The 18,524-nt window shown below is 42.4% G+C and overlaps 1 protein-coding gene across 2 annotated transcripts in view; it reads left to right on the forward strand.

Annotated features, from left to right (window-relative positions):
• Positions 1-18,524, forward strand: part of RPGR (retinitis pigmentosa GTPase regulator) — a 73,336-nt gene that overhangs the window by 27,497 nt on the left and 27,315 nt on the right. For both annotated transcript variants that reach the window (XM_066599949.1, XM_066599950.1), the window contains exons 6-11: positions 649-798; positions 2,205-2,363; positions 7,175-7,330; positions 10,775-10,899; positions 14,864-15,034; positions 17,655-17,829. In XM_066599949.1, coding sequence (XP_066456046.1) covers positions 649-798; positions 2,205-2,363; positions 7,175-7,330; positions 10,775-10,899; positions 14,864-15,034; positions 17,655-17,829 — 936 coding nt within the window. The remainder of the gene's footprint in view (positions 1-648; positions 799-2,204; positions 2,364-7,174; positions 7,331-10,774; positions 10,900-14,863; positions 15,035-17,654; positions 17,830-18,524) is intronic.

An 18,524-nucleotide genomic window follows, 5' to 3' on the forward strand; every position in this document is an offset into this window, starting at 1 on the left:
TTTAATGAGGTTTTCTCATCTCAGACATGGAGACAGATGACTGTGCCCTTGTTTGCTCTCAAAGGAAACCATGAATGAACATGTTAGATTTCATCCAATTTCTGGATCAACATTGAGGGGTAATAGGCTGAACTGGATGGACATAAGTCTTTTTTCGGCTTTACATACTATGTTACTATGTCTTATTTCCCTGGGAGGTAATCACCACCATAGATGTCTGGCAGCAGCTTATCTCCTTTACCTACTGGGAAAAAAAGTGTGTCCCACTTAATTTTTCTGATCTACTGTAACAGAAGTGCAAGAAAATTGGAAACCGCTGCAATGAAGATACAAATACTCCAATTTGTGACGTTACAAGGTGTTAAAGAAGTTGGTAAAGAACATTTTTTGCCTAATTGCTACAAAGTATTAGTTTTTACTGCAAGCTACCTATTCTGCTATGTGCGTCAGACCGCTCCAGGTTATCGCGCACACTTATAGGTGATGTGAAAGGTAATCCCGCTCTACTTCTAGTCTCTTGTGTTATGAACCCGCTTGTAATACTGGTTATAACATAAGATCATTTCTGTTTCATTAGAAAGTTGGGAATTTATTGCTAATAAATAACTATTAAGACATCCGACAACAATATTTTTTAATGCTTTTCAGTGGATGGCAAACTGTACATGTGGGGTGAAAACTCGGAAGGTCAGCTGGGCCTCGGTAGTGAGAAAACCATCTGCAGTCCTCAGCAGATGGACATTGGGAAGCCCATTTCTTGGATTTCCTGTGGCTATTACCATTCAGCATTTGTAACCCGTAAGTAACATTCATCCTATACTTTACATACATACTAACTGGTATTTGAACTTGAGGCGCCTTCTGACATCAGAAGATGTTGTTCGGGAGGGTCTGTGAGCTGAAACTTATAGTGATCAGTAGAACATAATTACTCTTGACATAAAATATCTCTACCTTCTCCTCTGCCGTGATAGATTTGCCAGAATTGTTGTTTGTCTTTGAAGATACTGTTTGTAAACTGTATGGCACTGGGCAATAGCGGTAAACAATGAGGGCGTCGCAACGTTCTAGCCAGCTGACCTATGCAGGCACAGTAGTTGGGCCTCCCTTGATTATGATATTGATGGCCTTTCTTACGGATTGGCCATTAACTTCTTAATGATGCGGCCCTTTCTTTTTCCATTTTCGTTTTTTCCTCCCCCCTTTTTAAAAAATTGTAACTCCTTTATCCACCGACGTCGCTGTATGAGGGCTTGTTTTTTGCGGGACGAGTTGTATTTTTCAAGGGTGCTATTTAATGTACCATATAATATACTGAAAAACTTTAAAAAAATTCTAAGTGGAATAAAATGAAAAAAAAATGACATTCCGCCATCTTTCAGTGCGTCTTGTTTCTACAGCACACAAACTGCAACAAAAATGACATGATAACTTTATTCTATGGGTCAGTACGATTCCTAAGATACCAAACTTATATAGTGTTTTTTTGTTGTTTTAGGGTTTTTTTTGCTGTTTTACTTGTATTTTTTTTCAGACATTTATTTTTTATAAATTATTTTCTGTCGCCATCTTCTGCGTGCAATAACTTTTTTTTCGTAAGTTCTCAGGGGGGACAACTAGCGATGCTTTGATTGCTCCTGCAGTGTGATGTAATGCCATAGCATTACATCATACTACAATCGGGCAGGCATTCTGTTAAGCCGCCCCACGGGATGGCTTGATGGGCATTCTGCTAAGACAGACATGAGGTCTTTCAGAAGGCCTCCAGCTGCCATGACACCCGCACTGCTCCCTGCAATCTCCTCACAGGGGACCAATGGGATCCGCAAACATCGTTCGGAGGATTTAACAGCGGCGTTTAAATCCCCCGAACGATGTTAATAGTGGGGCTGTTGCCACCGTGTGTCAGCTGTTTTCAACAGCAGGCGCCCGCACTGTATGCAGGTAGGTCGCCCCGCAATCTCCCTTCATACATACCGCGACCCCACAGGACATAAATGTACGCCCTACAGCGGGAAGAGGTTAATGTTATGGCCACTTAAACCCCAATTTTTTTGCACTAACCGGATTGATTGAAAATCACGGTACAGTATGTTTCCAGGGGGGATTTTAATCAAGTGCAAAGCAGGGACCCTTCAGACGTTGCCCTGATATTAAGTATAGACCTGTATAAAGTCTGAGTACCTGAACCGTCTGTCTTGTAGAAGATGGTGAACTTTATACCTTTGGAGAACCTGAAAATGGGAAGCTTGGTCTGCCTGCTGAGAAGCTAGACAAACACAAAAAACCTCAACGTGTCTCTGGTTTATCCGGAAAGGTAAAGATGGTCTCCTGCGGTGGAGGACACACTGTTGCAGTGACAGGTTTGTTACTGAGTAATCCTATTGTTTAATGTGCTTATTTGATTTTGGACACTCTTATATGATGTTTTTTAAGGGTACTTTAACGGGGGATGACTATCATTCCTGTGCTTTCACAGAGGAGCAATAGTCGTTGACTGAATGGAGGCGGAGCGTGTCGGAGATCTCTTAACAGCCACCTTCCTATATTGTGAACATGTTCAAAGAGGAACGACTGCCCTTTTATAAGGAGGCGAAAACTTGCTCACTAGTCACTTTGTTTCAGTGAGCTGAAACAATGCGATTACTGAGCAATTCTTCTTTCTCAGTATCCTGTTTGGCCTCGTGCTTACGTGGGACAACTATCGCTCAGAATCGCTAGTTTGAGCAGTTTTTTGGCCAATAGCTGTCACGTGTGAAGCCACTCTTAGTGGGTGATATGGGTAATAATATGAAGGATAACTAAATCTGATGTATTGTATAGGAAGTAAATAAAATAAGAGATGACATGCATCTCCATTGTACTGTTAAGTAATGATTGGTTAAAGAGGATTTCTCACCACAGAACATCCAGATTAGTTGCCTATATATATTACATAGTGTGTATATACAGGGGGTAGACAAAAATATGGAAACAATGTAAGAAATCCATGGGATTTTAATCATTAAAGGGGTTTTGTCATTAAAAGAAAAATTATCTAAACTTACCTATTCCTTCCCTGTCTGTCTCCTTATCACATCTTCTCCTGGTTGAGCTTCTCCAGTGCCCCAGGTCAGCTCACTGCAGGCCGGGACCAGCTTGTTATGAAGGCTGCTTTATCACAAACTCCTTCCTGCTGGGTCAGTGAAGGTCACATCCCTGTGCTGTAGCTTCACTGCCTAGGAAGGAATTGTAGTCTATTTCAGAGATAGCTCGCATGAGCAATCTCTGAAGAAGATAGGCAGTCCTCCTGCTGGCCTGTGTGCTGTGACGTAATGTACATTGGCAGACTGCCAACCTAATGTACGTAACCTCACAGGAAGGAGAAGAATCAGGCAGCTGGAGCTGAAGGGAGCCCCCCGGACTGCATGAGACAGGAGAACATGGGGGAGATGAAGATCTGGTAAGGGGGAGGAATAGATAAGTATAGCATTTTTCTTTTTTAGTGACAGAACCCCTTTAACACTTAGCTGCCCTTTAGACCCCTGCTTGGCTGAGAGCTTTCCTGCCAAATTTGTGTATTACTTCACCTCTTGCCCTGCTCTGGGTGGTTTTGGGAGACAGCTGGTAACAGCACCTAAGTGTCTTAAACCCCTGACCAAAGAAACCTTGTTGCTCGGCAGATGTTCACATCTGCCCGGGAGCATCTGTGTCATATTACCTCCACTTAAGTTACATGGGATCATAAATCATAGGGCACTTTTTAATTACCTTTTTGTTTAAAGTCTCACAAAGGTAAATAACACTTTATATGCTTGTAACTGAGAATTTAATAGGTAAGGAATATATCATTATAAAAAGAACAACCTTTACTTAAATAGATCCTACAGTTTCGGCTAACTTTTAATAAATTATAGAGGCATAAGACATAAGTGGGAAATTGCTGCAGTATAATTGAACACTGGTGTATGTCTTGGTGTGCTGAAAATAAACACTGAACACAGGGCTATCAGTATTGGAAAACATCAAATGTAGCAGAAAAAAGATTATTATTATGAAAAGTTAGATACCATCTTACCCCTCACACTTGTACTAAAGGCAAAATACACGGGGGGGGGGGGGGTGTATGTGTGTATATAATATATATATATATATATATATATATATATATATATATATATATATATATATATATATATATATATATATATATATCTTTATTGTTCCAGTGCATTTGTTGTGCAAAAAAAATTAAGCAGTTTTGCAGGTAGTCTTAATTAAAGGGCCACTCCGGTGATTAGCTATCCCACGGTGTGTATATATAAGTGAGCTAGTGTTACCTTGGTTAGTTATTCCTTTCTATTCGAAACTCCCAACCTCTTTCTTCTCAGATGGTCCTGTATTCTCATTTTGACCAGCTCAGATTTACTGGGGTTATTCTCTCTGAAACTAGTCCGTTTCTCAGTCTGTGTGATGCTGCCATAGAAACTGCCTTGAGGGGGATACAGACACCTCTGTCACAGTTACTGATGATGATTACACAACTTTTGTCACACAGTTATAATAGAGGAGATCACAGCTCATCCTCCTGACTGTATAATTATGGTCTGTAGCTTATTTAGGTGACTATAGAATGTAATGATAATTCAATTGTCCTCCCAGCAGGCAGAAATAGTGTAGCTTCAGCTAATATGGTGCTAATAAATCATGGGATGATATGAAAGTGAAGCCAAAAAATCTCAACATCAAGATGGTGGCTGATAAGCATCAGGCAGGTGGTTGCAGTGTATGGAAGTCACTGCAGTACATAAGAGACCTTCAGAGTGTTACAGGCAATTACATGAGGGGGGCAGAGATGTGTTTTCGCTGGAGAGGCCCTTTTGTGTCTACATTATCTATGCAGAACTATGTGTCCATAGTAACAGACTACATACAAACCCTGTGTAGTCTGATCCTGCAGAACCCCCCTTACACTTGTCTCCTACTGCATGCTATCCGAATAGATGCTTATGTATGTCTGTATGTTTTATATGCGTCACTATACATTACGCAGTAGTTTATTTTGATTTTAGCCATTTGATAATCTTTGCTTACTAGGACACTGACAAGCCTTTTAGGGGTCATTTGAGCAGTGTTTATACATATGCTGTCGGTTTTCAAAAAAACAGAAATGTAGGCTTTAATGTTGGAAATTGAGACCACTTTGGTCTCCAGTTCACAAGGTCTCCATTTGTTTCCAGTACTTTAGGAGGCTAGAGAAACTTAATTGACTATGCTTTACAATCCTCCTGAAATACTAGAGACCTTGTGAGTCAGAAGCCAAGGTGCTCTCTATTTAATACATTAAGGCCTCCTTCACACAGGCGACAATATCGCATTGCTGGTCCGTGCAATATCCCTTCCACCTTTACCGTGAAAATAGGCCATAGCTGCAGAAAAAAAAGTATAATTCACCTAGAAGCACTGTCCGGGGCTCGACTGCAGCTTCTTCCTGGTCCCCGGCACTGGTCTTCTTCATCTCTTCTAGTTGGGGATTGAAAAATCCCCGCCTCCTGGAAGTGCTGGTTGTGATTGACTAAGCTTCAGCCAATCAGAGCCAGCACTCGATGAATGGCTGTGATTGGTTCGTCGAACGCTGGCTCCAATTGGCTAAGCGTCAACCAATCAGAGGCAGTGCTTCCAGGAAGCTCATAATTCCAACCGGGATTTCTGTCTTAATAGCATTTGAGACCAGACGGATACCCACAGCAAATGCAGCAACACTGTGACCATGATTACTTTTTAGTAATAATGCAGTTTACATAAGGTATTCACAAGCTGTGCTGTGATGCTATTCTGTATGTGCCCCCAACCATTCTGACACAAAGTCTTGACTGGGCTCACATGTAGTTTGTAAGAGAGAAGAGGAGTGGTACATAGCGCAGGAGCATTAATGGGCAGCAACTAATTAATGTTGAACTGTGTAGCCATCTTTGGGTTCCCCATATATCAGGAGAGTGGGGCCTCTTGACTTTTGTTTGACGCTCCAGAAATAAGTATACGAGTTAGGGCTCATTTACATGAGCAGAAATATGCAGTGTATTACGCGTGCAATTTTTGCGTGTGTAATGCACAGTGAATAGAACCCATTAACTTCAATGGGTTCGTTCACTTGAATGTATTTCTTCACACAATGTGCGATTGCGTGAAAAAGTATGCGGCGTGTCCTATCTTGGTGTGTTTTCCGCACAATAGAAGTTCATTGAAAGCAAGCCTGCATATTTCACTGCGTATTTACACACAAAATCAATCCAACTTTGTGCGTTTTTTTTTTTTTTTTTTTTAAGCGTGTAAATAAGCTGAGTATGTACGTGAAGAAGAAGACTGCCAATAGCAGAAAAACCCAAGCCAACAGTGTAATTCAGCACACGAATATACTGTGTATTCACGGACCGAAATGCTCATACATCTCTGTGAATGCCCCTTTAGGGAGTTGGGCTGTTACCCCAACACTAATATTGTACATTGTGGAGGCACATGCATGTTTGGTCTCCTCCACCCTGCAGTGCTGATCGGAGGAGAAGAGGAGCTTCATTCTACTGATAGGAGTCCTGGGAGTGAAATCTGCTTCTATCAGACCTTTATGGCATGAACGTTTGACATGCCATAAATGTCTCTTACCCCTTTAAGTTCTATTGTGACCCTTGGGAGTGGTTCAATACGGCAGTGTGGCCTTTAGAACAAAAAAGGCTGTACAACCTGTAGGGTACTTTTAGACAGGACGACCTGCTGGGTGCAGATGCCCTACAGATTGTCCCAGCGATGACCACTCCTGTGCTTTTACACAGGAACGATCATCGCTAGTGAGTGGAGGCGGAGTGGAGGCAGATCTTTCTGGCCAGTCCGGCTCCCTTCACAGTGAACAGGCAGTTGTTCATAGATGAATGACTGCCTGTTTACATAGGTCGAGCTTTCATTCAGTTTTTATCCAGCGTAAACTAGACAACAAAGGGGTTTAGAAATGTATTGTTCGCCATTCAGTCTTTGCCTGCGTTTACGCTGAACTATATATTGGCCCATGTAAAAAGGCCCTTAGTTCCATGAATTTTTGGCTAATGCACATTACTGTACACTCCTACATATATGCAGCCATGTAGTAGCTGAATACTCACACTGATGACCAAAGTTCATTACTGTTTACTATTTTTCCTTCCAGACAAAGAAGTTTTCACATTTGGCCTCGGTCAGTTTGGACAACTTGGACACGGCACTTTTATTTTCGAAACAAATACACCCAAAATAGTGGACGCTTTGAAGCTGCATAGAATTCGATATGTCGCTTGTGGAGAAAACCACACTGCAGTAATTACAGGTCTGTGAGCAAATATGTATTTATCAAAAGACAAAGCATTTACATGTGTGGTACAAGTCCTGACTGTGCTAACTTTTTGCATTAGTGCACTATGAGTTTAACTGTGTTGGAGCGGACCTTATTTCACAGATTGCTAATTTACTAATGGTATACAGGATACATAAATGCTGCTTTTTGTGGCGTTTCCACATGACTGTGTCCAACTCACAGTAGTTTTCCACAATTGTTAATTTCTTGCTGCAATCTTCCACAAATTGTAATAATAAACACCACCAAACTGTCACGTTAAAACCTCTTTAAATATGTAAAAACATCAAGCTTTTGTAATTCTCCACTGCTTCAAGTTATTCAGAGCTCATGTGGCCTGAACACGTGATGAATTCAATGGTTTCCTGTATGTTATATTTAAAACAAAGTTATATCTAAGGCCCAATGTCCACTTGCACGCACGGATTTCACTGCTGCATCCCACAGTGGTATCCATGTATGCCCGCGGCCATGGAGAGGGACAAGACATTTTCTTACCTCTCTGGATGCAGAGCGGCTCTCCTCCATGCAGGCTGGATCTTCTTTCTTCTGCCCAGCGGATGTTCTTGGCACAACGGCAGTGTGCACACTTTTTTTTTTTTTTTTTAAATCTCCTGCTTCCCCGTAGATCCGCGGCGCAGCACAAAAACAGCCTCGGGTGTGCTGCGGATATGGACTGCTTCCATTGACCTCAATGGAAGCCATGGGAGCTGTCCGTGCGGGAGAACCACAGGAAAGTGAAGCATGCTGCGATTTATTTTTTCTTCTTCCTCCCCCACACGTGCGATCTGCATGCCGAGAAAAAAAAAATCACATCTGCATGCATTTAGTTGCTTTGCAGATGCCAATGCATCCCTATGGGCTTCTGGAGCTGCGGATTTTATAATTAAAACCCCTATATGGACATTGGGCCTAAATAAAGTAAACGGTTTCCCTGAAATTAAGACCTACCCCAAAAATAAACCTTTTCCTATTTTCTCAGGGAGTCTTGAAATATAAGCCCTACCCTGAAAATAAGTCCTAATTATACTACATAAAAAAAAGAATACATTACCTAGCAGGCTCAGTTCAGGTCCCTGCCGCTGTTCTCTAGAGGTTTTGCGCAGTTCCCGCAGTCCTTAGCTGCTCGTACAACATCACTTCCTGAATTCATAAATCCCACCTCCAGGAAGCGATCGGATTGGTTCATCTAGCGCTGCATTGATTGGTTCTTCGACTTCTACTCAGCGAATCACAGCCATCCCTTCCTAGAGGAATTTATGAATCCCGTAACCAGCAAGTAACATTGTATCAGTGGCCGAGGACTGCGGAATGCGCTTTGGAGCTGTGAAGAGCAGCGGGAGGGACCTAGACCGAGCCTGCTAGGTAAGTATAATAAGACCTCCCTCGAAAATAAAAGTTAGTGCCTCTTTTGGGGCAAAATTTTATTTTTTGGGGGAAAAAAACGGTAGGTACCTTGTTTTTAGAGCAGTTATGCAACATCAGCCAGCTGACACGATGTATAAAGTAATTAACACAAGAAAGTACATAAGGCGATTGCAAATGAATCTGGATAAACTGGGGACTCGGGCAGAAAAGTGGCAAATGAGGTTTAATACTGCTAAATATAACGTTCTGCTCATGGGCAGAGGAAATACATGTCACCATTACGCACTAAGGGCAAAGTCAGACGAGCATTTTTTTTTTCATGTGGCTATACATTTAAAAAAAAAAAGCTTGTCTATTAGAACCATTGGTTTCCTATGTAATGTTCTCATGTCCGTTTTTTATAGGCCCAAAATCTTTGCACCTGGAAAACATAGGACATGCGTGCATTGGCAAGGTCCGTGCTGCGCATAAAGATTCCCCTCGGGAGTCCCCTCATCACTGAACACCATGACAGCACTGTTACAGTGTTCAGTGATGAGGGGACTTACCGCAGGGACGAAATAATCCCCTTCCATAGCTGTGACAGAGGATCGCAATGTTCTCCCATTGCTTTCAATTGGGCTGGCGCTGAAGCCATGCCATTGAAAGCAATGGGATGCATTCAACCCCTGCAGTGATTTTTGGAGAAGGGCTTGAAATATAATCCCTTCCCTGAAAATCATCCATACTGTAGCTGCTGTAAAAAATATATATACATCACCTCTCTGCCGCTGTGCAGCTCCGGCGCGTCTTCTCCCTGACTCCCCATCACTGTTGTAAAGCTCTTTCTCCTAGCCGTGGATTTAAAAATCCCCGCCTCCTGAAAGAGCTGGGTCTGATTTGGCTGAGCTCTCAGCCAATCACAGGCAGTGCTCAGCCATTCAGTGAATGACAGCTGAGCGCTGCATGTGATTGGTCACAGCGCTGAGCCAATCAGAGACAGCACTTAGCCATTCATTGAATTTTATTTTTTACAGCAGCTAGGGATGATTTTCAGTACAGGGATTGCCTGCAATCCACTGAAAGCAATGGGGCCAGATGCAGTAGCACTGGCCCCATTGAAAGCAATGGGTACGGAGCTTCGGTCACGTGCATTTTTAACATGGGGGAGTGAATCTTTTTTGCGCGCATAGGTGTCTGACTGAACGGCTAATAGGCTAAAAAAAAAAGACATGTCCATCCAATTCAGCCTAACATACTATGTTCTGTTACGATATATACACTGAATGGACACTTTGGCCAAATGACCAAAAAAATTTAGCAATCTAAGCGACTTTGAATGATGCATGGTCATCTGTGATAGAGTAGCTTTGACCAGTATTTCAGTAATTGCCCACCTTGTGAGGTTTTCTCATGTAACTGTATTGAGAGTATACTGAGAATGGTCTGATTGAGGAAACACATCCAACAAATGGAGAATCTGCGGCCCTAATGTGTAACTGAACTTTTTAAAATCTCTTGACATGTCAGAAGTTTTCAGTGGGGGTCCCAGTGCTGAGACCCCACCAATTGCTAGAATGAATGGGCAGAAGCTCTCATCTAAGTGCTGTGCACGTTCAGAACTGCCATTGATGTGTAAGTGAAACAGAAGGATGAAACTCCAGAGTGCCAAATCACTAAATTGGATCACGGAGCAGTTGGAAAAGCAGCTCCTGGTTAGATGAATCCGGGTTTCTGTTGCACCGTGCTGATGGAAGGGTCAGATTTTGGCACACACTGCATGAATTGAACTTTCCCTGTTCGCAGCATGTCAGTACTTCCATCTAATTTGTGCAACTACCAGAAGGTCTCCTGTCCGCATGGGCCAATATTCCTGCAGAACGATTTCAACCCCAAAATGGAATTTATTCTATGATGAATTGCTGCGCTTCCGAAAGCCAAGGAAGCCTGACATACCACTGGTTGGATGTCTCTAAGAAGGTGGCCATTCAGTGTAAACTTCACACAGATTACAAAAATGTCTATTTTCAGTGCTGTTTCCGAAAAACGTTTCATATGTTTATGTTTTAGATAAAGGCCTTCTTTATACCTTTGGTGATGGACGATATGGAAAACTCGGCTTAGGGGAAGAGAATTTCACTAATCAGTTTTCTCCCACACTTTGTATGAACTTTTTAAAGTTTAACATCCAGTCGGTAAGCATATCTTGTGTATTAAAGGATGCTGACCTAAGAGTGTGATATAGCACATGGCACTAAGAGCTCTCTCACGCAAGCATATATCACCCACATATTACGCGCTACTTAAAGCCCATTGATTTCTATTGGGCCAGTCACACCTGCATTTCTTTTCACACACGTAATAAGCAAAAAAGCAGCACGTCCCATGTCTTATTTTGCTGCATATTACGTATGTAATACGTGTCAGTATAGGCTATGGATGTGTAACATGCGCAGAAAATGCACATGAATTTGTGTATTCGCTGCCAACTGCATATTTTATGAGCATGAAAAATATGCAGGACATATATGCCAGTGTGAGCTCTGTCATCTGTCCAGGAACTGGAGGGCAGGAAGGGGGCATATTGCCTGCAGTTGTTCTCTGTCATCCCTCTGAACCTTTGGTTTTGGGCCCTCTTATCCATGATGGCCGACACAAACTTCAACCTAATGCATCCCTACTACTAATGCACTAGACCTGCTCCCTGAGTGTCCAAAGCTGCTCATGTAACTAACACTGGCTAATCAGAGCAGTGCACAGCGTGCCTTAGGTAGTTAGAAAACTGCTGCAGCCATCTTGGACAACCGAAAACGGAGCCCGGAAACAGCCGATCTGAGAATCGGCAGAGAACAACTGCAGATATTAAAACTCCCTCCTGTCCTGGAACAGATGGTCCCTTTAACTTATTATATTTGTATTGCTTTAGTTTTTACAGGATCCACCTTAAAGTGGTTTGGATTTTCCTCAGGATTGATGATCAATAGTTGATCGACAGAGGTCCACAGTTTAGGATCACCGACAATCAGCTGATTGTCCAGCGTGCTGTCACGCACACGGCACTAGAATCAAATAGAGCAGCCTGGTTTGCTACTGCAGGCACAGCTCCCATTAAAATCAGTGGGAGCTGTGCCTGTAGCACCAAACCTGGCCGCTGCCATGTTGACAGCGCAGTCCACACTGACAGAAGGCCTGACCGTCGGACCCCTGATAAACAAGTATTGATGAAATATCCTCAGGATAGTAAAAGTCCAAGACAACCACTTCAGATACTTCAGATTTAATACGATTGACCTATAACTGGGTAGAATAACACAGCATACACCGATATTCTGGCCTTCAACAGGCATTGTTATTGTGGCAGAGCAGAACCAAGTATGAACAGAGTCTTGCATCAGCATATTTTATATGTGAGCAGTATTTGCTGTAATGATTTCATTACATTTAGTGTTTCCTTATAATTTATACTCTTAGCTGAATGATTGCAAAATGTAGATGTTATCTCAGCTTAAGGAGAGCTTCAGATTCAGATCTGTTGCAGCTTGCTACAATCTTTCACCTTGTCAGCTGCACCGATACACAGAACGGTGCTAGGAGTCTACAGCAGATAGGAAGCGCCCCTACGTGTCCTGTTTCTTAACTAATCGCGCAACTAATAAGACTCATCACATGACAAGTACCATCTCTTCCTGTCTCCTGTGAATTACTCGAAGCATGACCTAAAATGACAGCATGAAAGATTTATAGCAATTTATAAAACATAACGAGGTGAACCCCTGACACTATTTTTTTTCTCCTTTACACTCCACTATGTATATTATATAGGACCAAGCATACTGACAAGTTCAATAGTAGTTGAATGTATTAAATAACCCGTTTAATGCACCTTCTTAAAAGATTTGTGCCAAGTTATAACGTTATCTCCTAACTTTAAGATTGATGGGGTTCCAACTGCTGGGTCCCCAACTGATTCTAAAAAATAGGAGTCCCGAAGGTCCCTGTATGAATGGAGTAGAGGGCGTGCATGTACACTTCCTCTCCATTCATTTCAATGAGGGCGTCAGAAATTGCAGAGTACAAGCACTTGCAAATCTCCGACGGACACCCACTAATCATAAAGTTAAACTATATCCATAACACTTTTAAGGCATACTTAACTAACGGAGGCTCCTGAGCATAGAATGTGTCTCCATTACCTCTAGTGCAGCGATGCTACAAAGATGTCCTAGGTCCTGCAGATTGTGAGCATATCTGCACACAACATTGCTAGTCCGGCCCGGGAGCTGCCTCCATAAGCTGGAGAAGAGCGCTTTCAACAAAGAGCATCTATAAGCTGATCACCAGGGTAGCTGCTTTTTCTTTAAAAAAAAGGGGGGGGGGGGGTTGTTCCATCAAAACCATTTTTTAAGCTCTTATCTTAAATAGAACCTTTTATTAAAAAAGAAAAAAAAATTACTACACTTTCAAAATTCGCATAATCCAATGAATAGCTTTATATTGCTTCCAAATGCAGAGATGTGAGTTTGTATTATTTATCAGTTCGGTTGTTTTCATACAGTTTCTGTCTTATGTACATGAGTGCAGCATATTAAACATTAGGCGTCCTCTGGAATGTGTTTCTTGGTTCTTGTCCAGAGATAAAAATCCATGCTGTGGATCCATCTGTGCACATAATTTCCAGATTCATGTCTCGGGGGTATGTAATCATGTACTGAGTCAGAGATCAGATTTTAAGGTTGTTTTTAGTAAAAATAAATTTGTATATATATTTTTTTTTATATCAACTTCTAATTCTGCATATTGTAATTGTTGTCGATAGCTTGTAACGATGCATCATGTTGTATTAGTTTAGCTGTTGGCTGTGGTTTATTGTTCTCGGTAGTTGTGTTTTCCTGTCTACCCCATTAGTTATGACGTTCGCACTGATCACACATCTTAATTGGTGAAATACCTATAAAAATCTAGTTGTGGAAAAATCGTATTTGCAGCAGTGGTAAGTCTCCCTCCTCCCCCTTGAGTAGCAGGCACAGCTGTGCCATTTCCCCTAACCCACCCAGGGAACAGGTGCAGCTGCGCTCTCTCATCCCCCTGTGGGCAGTAGGCGCAGCTGCGCCCCCCCCCCCCCCCCATGGGTAGCAGGCACAGCTGCACTCTTCCCCCTCCCCCATGGGCAGCAGGCGCAGCTGCGCTCCCCCTCTCCCACACCCCCTCCTCCATGGGCGGCAGGTACAGCTGCGCTTTTCCCTCCACCCCCAATATGGGCAGCAGGCACAGCTGCGCACACCCTCCCCCCTCTCCTCCATGGGCAGCAGGCACAGCTGCGCTTTTCTCCCCCATGAGCAGCAGGCGCAGATGCGCTCTTCTCCCCCATGGGCAGCAGCCACAGCTGCGCTCCCCCCACCCCTATCCCATGCGCACTCCACCCATGGGCAGCAGCTTCGCCATTTTTTCTCCCCGTGGGCAGCAGATGCAGCTATGCCCTTTTCCCCCTCTATGGGCAGCAGACACAGCCGTGCTCTGACCCCTACCCCCACCCACCCTATGGTCAGCAGGCGCAGCATTGACAGCCAATGTGTAAGTAATCTGCTCCCAAATTCATTTACGGCTGGCTGGTGACGGTTGCTATGCTAAAGTGTCTAAATGTATAACTGCATAACAAAATAGAAATATATATATAGATTGAAATTTGCATTGGATTAAACAAACCTATACTTAGTACATGGGACTTCTGTTACCAGATATAAGTTCTGCTGGAGGAATGGCGCGTTAGATGTGGCTCTCCTTCCCTCCATGCATTATAATAGTTCATACTTGGGAAGAACACCCTTGTTTTTCTGGGCCAGAAACTGTTGGCCTTAAGTCCGGTCCCAGTAATAACAAATAGAGAGCTGTAGAATGGCTGAGCACGAATGGCATTGTCAGCAGCCTCTGGATACTTGGCAGGAAGCTGGTGATGATCTGTTTTCTAAGAAATATTGATGTAATCTCCCCTTGTATTGCACACAGTATACATAACGTCTATTAGGCACTGTCTAGTATATTGCTCAGGCTCGCTGAATCACTAATCATTATCATGTGGATCGCCTTTCTTGGTGGTTATTGATCTATTATTTATGTACACATATATCATCTTTCATGTTCCTATTATTCCCTGTCTTTCAGGTGGCGTGCGGTGGTTGCCACATGCTTGTGTTTGCTATACCTAGACTTAGAGAATCTGAACTGGTCGACTTTGATGAGCTAAAAGAGAATTATTTAGCAGTCAATGGCGACGGAAAAAGATCTACAACGCTACAGAGATCTCCATCAGCGCGCGTAAGACGGAGGGAAAAAGTATGTAGTGTTTTACTTCAATGTTTCTTCTTGCCTTGTGTATATTTTAGTTCCGGGTAGAAGTACACTACTGTATGTCTAAATTATGTTTAAACTGTTTTATTGGTATTGGGTAACATAGACCTACAACATATGGTACAAAGATTTATCTCGCTACCCACGAATACAACGCCCGTACAGATTGTACACAATACATCAGGTATCCATAGTATGTCTGAATTATGTTGTATAACAAGACATGTAAGCCCGACAAAATCCAAAAACTAGGAAGGTTAAAGGGTCCTTCCAGTTTCAGCAAGTAAAGTTTCATAATTGAGTAATATTATATTTTTAATACATTTTGTATTGCAGTTCCTTACCATTGTAAAAGATCTCTGTTTGCAATCAGTGAATGGGAACATGCATCTTTTTCATTAAGAGGCTGAAAATCAGTCCTTGTAATGTGGCGCTCGCATAGGTGTTGAGCTCATTAGAAATGAGAGCACTGATAGACTGTACTGTGCTATTATTACATGACTGGGGAAAGTATTCATTCCCTATATGTAAGCAATGAAGGTTCTCCATCACTGATGATAAGCAGAGATCTGCTTCATGTTCTTAAAGCGGCCCTCCGCTTTCAGGACAAAATGTTGTTCCTTGACTGGAGGGAGCTGTTCTGCTACTTGCTGTTGGTCTTTTGTGCTGATGCTCCTCTGATCCTCTGATTCCTGGTACCATTTTCAGCCATCTAGGATGGCCTACACTTTATCATCTTCATTTGCATGTAAAAGGACCTCCATGAGTTGTTTGCACAGCTGGGCATGTATAAACACATGCTGGGCTCTACAAACAGCTGCCAGCACATTCCATTGTTCTCCTTTTAGCTAGTGTAAACATGCCGTCTATTGAAAGATGAGCGAAATACATTCAAATGGAATGTATTTGCACAGTCTTTCAGAAGTGAACTGAAATCCATCGTTCAAATGGAAAGTGCATGATGCCCGCATTTACATGTAACGATGATCGCTCATTTTCGGCCGTTTGGACAAATTTTGAGCGATTAATCGTTTGTAAAAGGGCCTTAAGACAAGTCTATTGGAAGAGGCAGAGCTGCATGGGGAGGAAAGGGCAGCAGTCTGAACCAATGTTGAAGCAGTGGGTGTGTCTCAGGCTCCCTGTTGTACCATTGCTGATAAAGTGTAAATAAGGGAGATGGACTTCCAATAGGTGGCACTGTAGAGGTTTTATTCCATCTCCCTTATTTGCATATTACCCAGAGGAGCGTGCATGGCCATTTAAGTCTCCTCACTCACCATCTAGGTGCTCTCCCTAAGGAGAAAAGATAGGGTTTCTGATAAAGTGTAGTCACAGATCAAATCTTTGTCCTAAAAGAGGTAAGATAAAAAGTGGCTAAGGAGTGAGTGCTGTTGAAAATAAATAGCATATATTCATGAGCTATAGGTACTGATTTGCATATCATTGTTGAGCTTCTGACTGGAAAATTGCTTTAAATGCATATTTCATGGTAGCTTTGGTAAGGCTGCCTGTCCACCTGCGTTACTCAATTGCGTTCCCCGCAGCAATAATCTGGCCGCGGGGAATGCAATGCAGTTCCCCTGTCCACGAGTGGAGAATCATAGCGATTCTCCGCTCGCGGATGGCAAATCGCAGCATGCTGCGGATTGCTACGATTCTCTATGGTGAGCCTATCTTTTAGATAGGCTCACCACGGAGATCCTCCTGCCAGCTCCTGCTCGCAGGCGGTGGTTCCTGCGGCAGATACCGCAACGCCCATGGACAGGCAGCCGAAAAAGTAAGCTATGACAGTGACTGTTAATTAGGGTGAAAAGGGTAATTCTGCAAGCATTTTACTAAATATGCAGTATACTTTGTACCGAAGTGTCAGTGTTAACAGTAACCGACCACCTTGACCCCAAGCTATCTTATCTATCTCAGATTTATGCCTCCTTAGCCATGTAATAGCTTCAGACAGACTTTTTCCTGATTGTTTATAATTTTACTGTTCCATTAATTCAGTTGAGTTGTGTTTTACAAGTAGGCACTTGCTTAGCCATTGGGAGAATACAGCTCATTAATATTTTTATGTTAAACGGTTTGTCTGATCTTCATTTTTACTGTGAAAACAGGTTCCCCATGGTGAGAAATAAAAAGCCTATACTCTTCTCTCCCCACTCCCTGCATGTCCGCCACTGGCAGCCCCAGGTCTACCCTGAGACAATGTTTCCAGGCTGCAGTCAGCCTGTGTACAGGACGTTACAGGCTGCTGCAGCCAGTTACAGGGCCCAGCGCTCGATCACTGAGCTCCGTGATTGGCAGCAGCATCCTGTAAACATTGTGTCTCCGCAGAGACCCGGAGGTGTCGGCGTGGGGACATGCAAGGATCTGGGAGAGTTGAGCATAAGTTTGTGTGTTTTCCAGCACGAGGGGACCTGTTTTTACAATAAAAATGTGTGTCGGACATCTTTAACTGTAGCATTATTCCTTAGGTATTAGAAGGTGGTTATATGGATTTACTACAGTTGCCCATAAGTTGAGGTCTAGTCTAAAGAACTATGTTTCAGTTAATTTTCTGATCATGAAAAAAATTACATCTGTAACTTGTCCTTTTTTTTTTTTAAAGAAACATTCGCCTGAGCTGATACGTGACTTGACCCGCACCTTGCCACCACTAAATAGTAATCTACTGGAATCTTCACTGCCTCTTCCTAGTAGGACTGTACCACCAAACCTCCTTAAACTAAGACAAGTTAGAAGTGAATCAAGTGCCCGCGACTCAGCTGAAGCCTCTAAATCGGGTAAGAGCTGAATAATTGTAGACTACTTAGATTCATTTTGATGTCCTCTGGATCACAGAACCTTATGTAATGGAAACGATACTCTTGAATCCCTTAAGGACCATACGCTTTTTAGGGATTTTAACCATGTGGTTTTACTACAGTTTTTTTTTTTCTTCAGCTATCAAAATTTATTTTGACACTGGTTTTTCTTTCATAACATATAGAGCTATTTTTTATGTCTTTTTTCACTTCTTTGCTTTTCGCTTTATTGGGGTAAAAAGATTTAATTATTCTTTTAAGATTATAGTTTTTTTAAATTAGTATATTTACGCTAAATTAAAGTAAGGGAATGGGTTCTTCATTTTGTTTCGTATGTTTTGATATATAATTTGTATAGTTTTGGATTACAGGGCACATATAGTGACAGTTTTGGTTGTTGTCGGCGTTGAGGCATTTTCTTTTTTTTGTGTGTTTTTTTTTTTTTTTAATTGTATTCTGTAAATTTTTTAAACTTATTTTTGTAACTATTGTTTTTTTAATATTTGTCTCCCATGACTTTTATTTTTTTTTATTTTTGCACTTTTCCACTGTAGCTGGGGCAGCCATAGGAGCCCCTGTTACAGGGAAAAAAACATGTAGTTCCTGTAGTAGCACTGGCAGAACTGATCTGTGTCTGCTAAGGCCCTGCAGCTCTGCTGTGCTAGGGGGCAGCC

The sequence above is a fragment of the Eleutherodactylus coqui genome, chromosome 4, assembly GCF_035609145.1.
Source record: "Eleutherodactylus coqui strain aEleCoq1 chromosome 4, aEleCoq1.hap1, whole genome shotgun sequence".
NCBI lineage: Eukaryota > Metazoa > Chordata > Amphibia > Anura > Eleutherodactylidae > Eleutherodactylus > Eleutherodactylus coqui.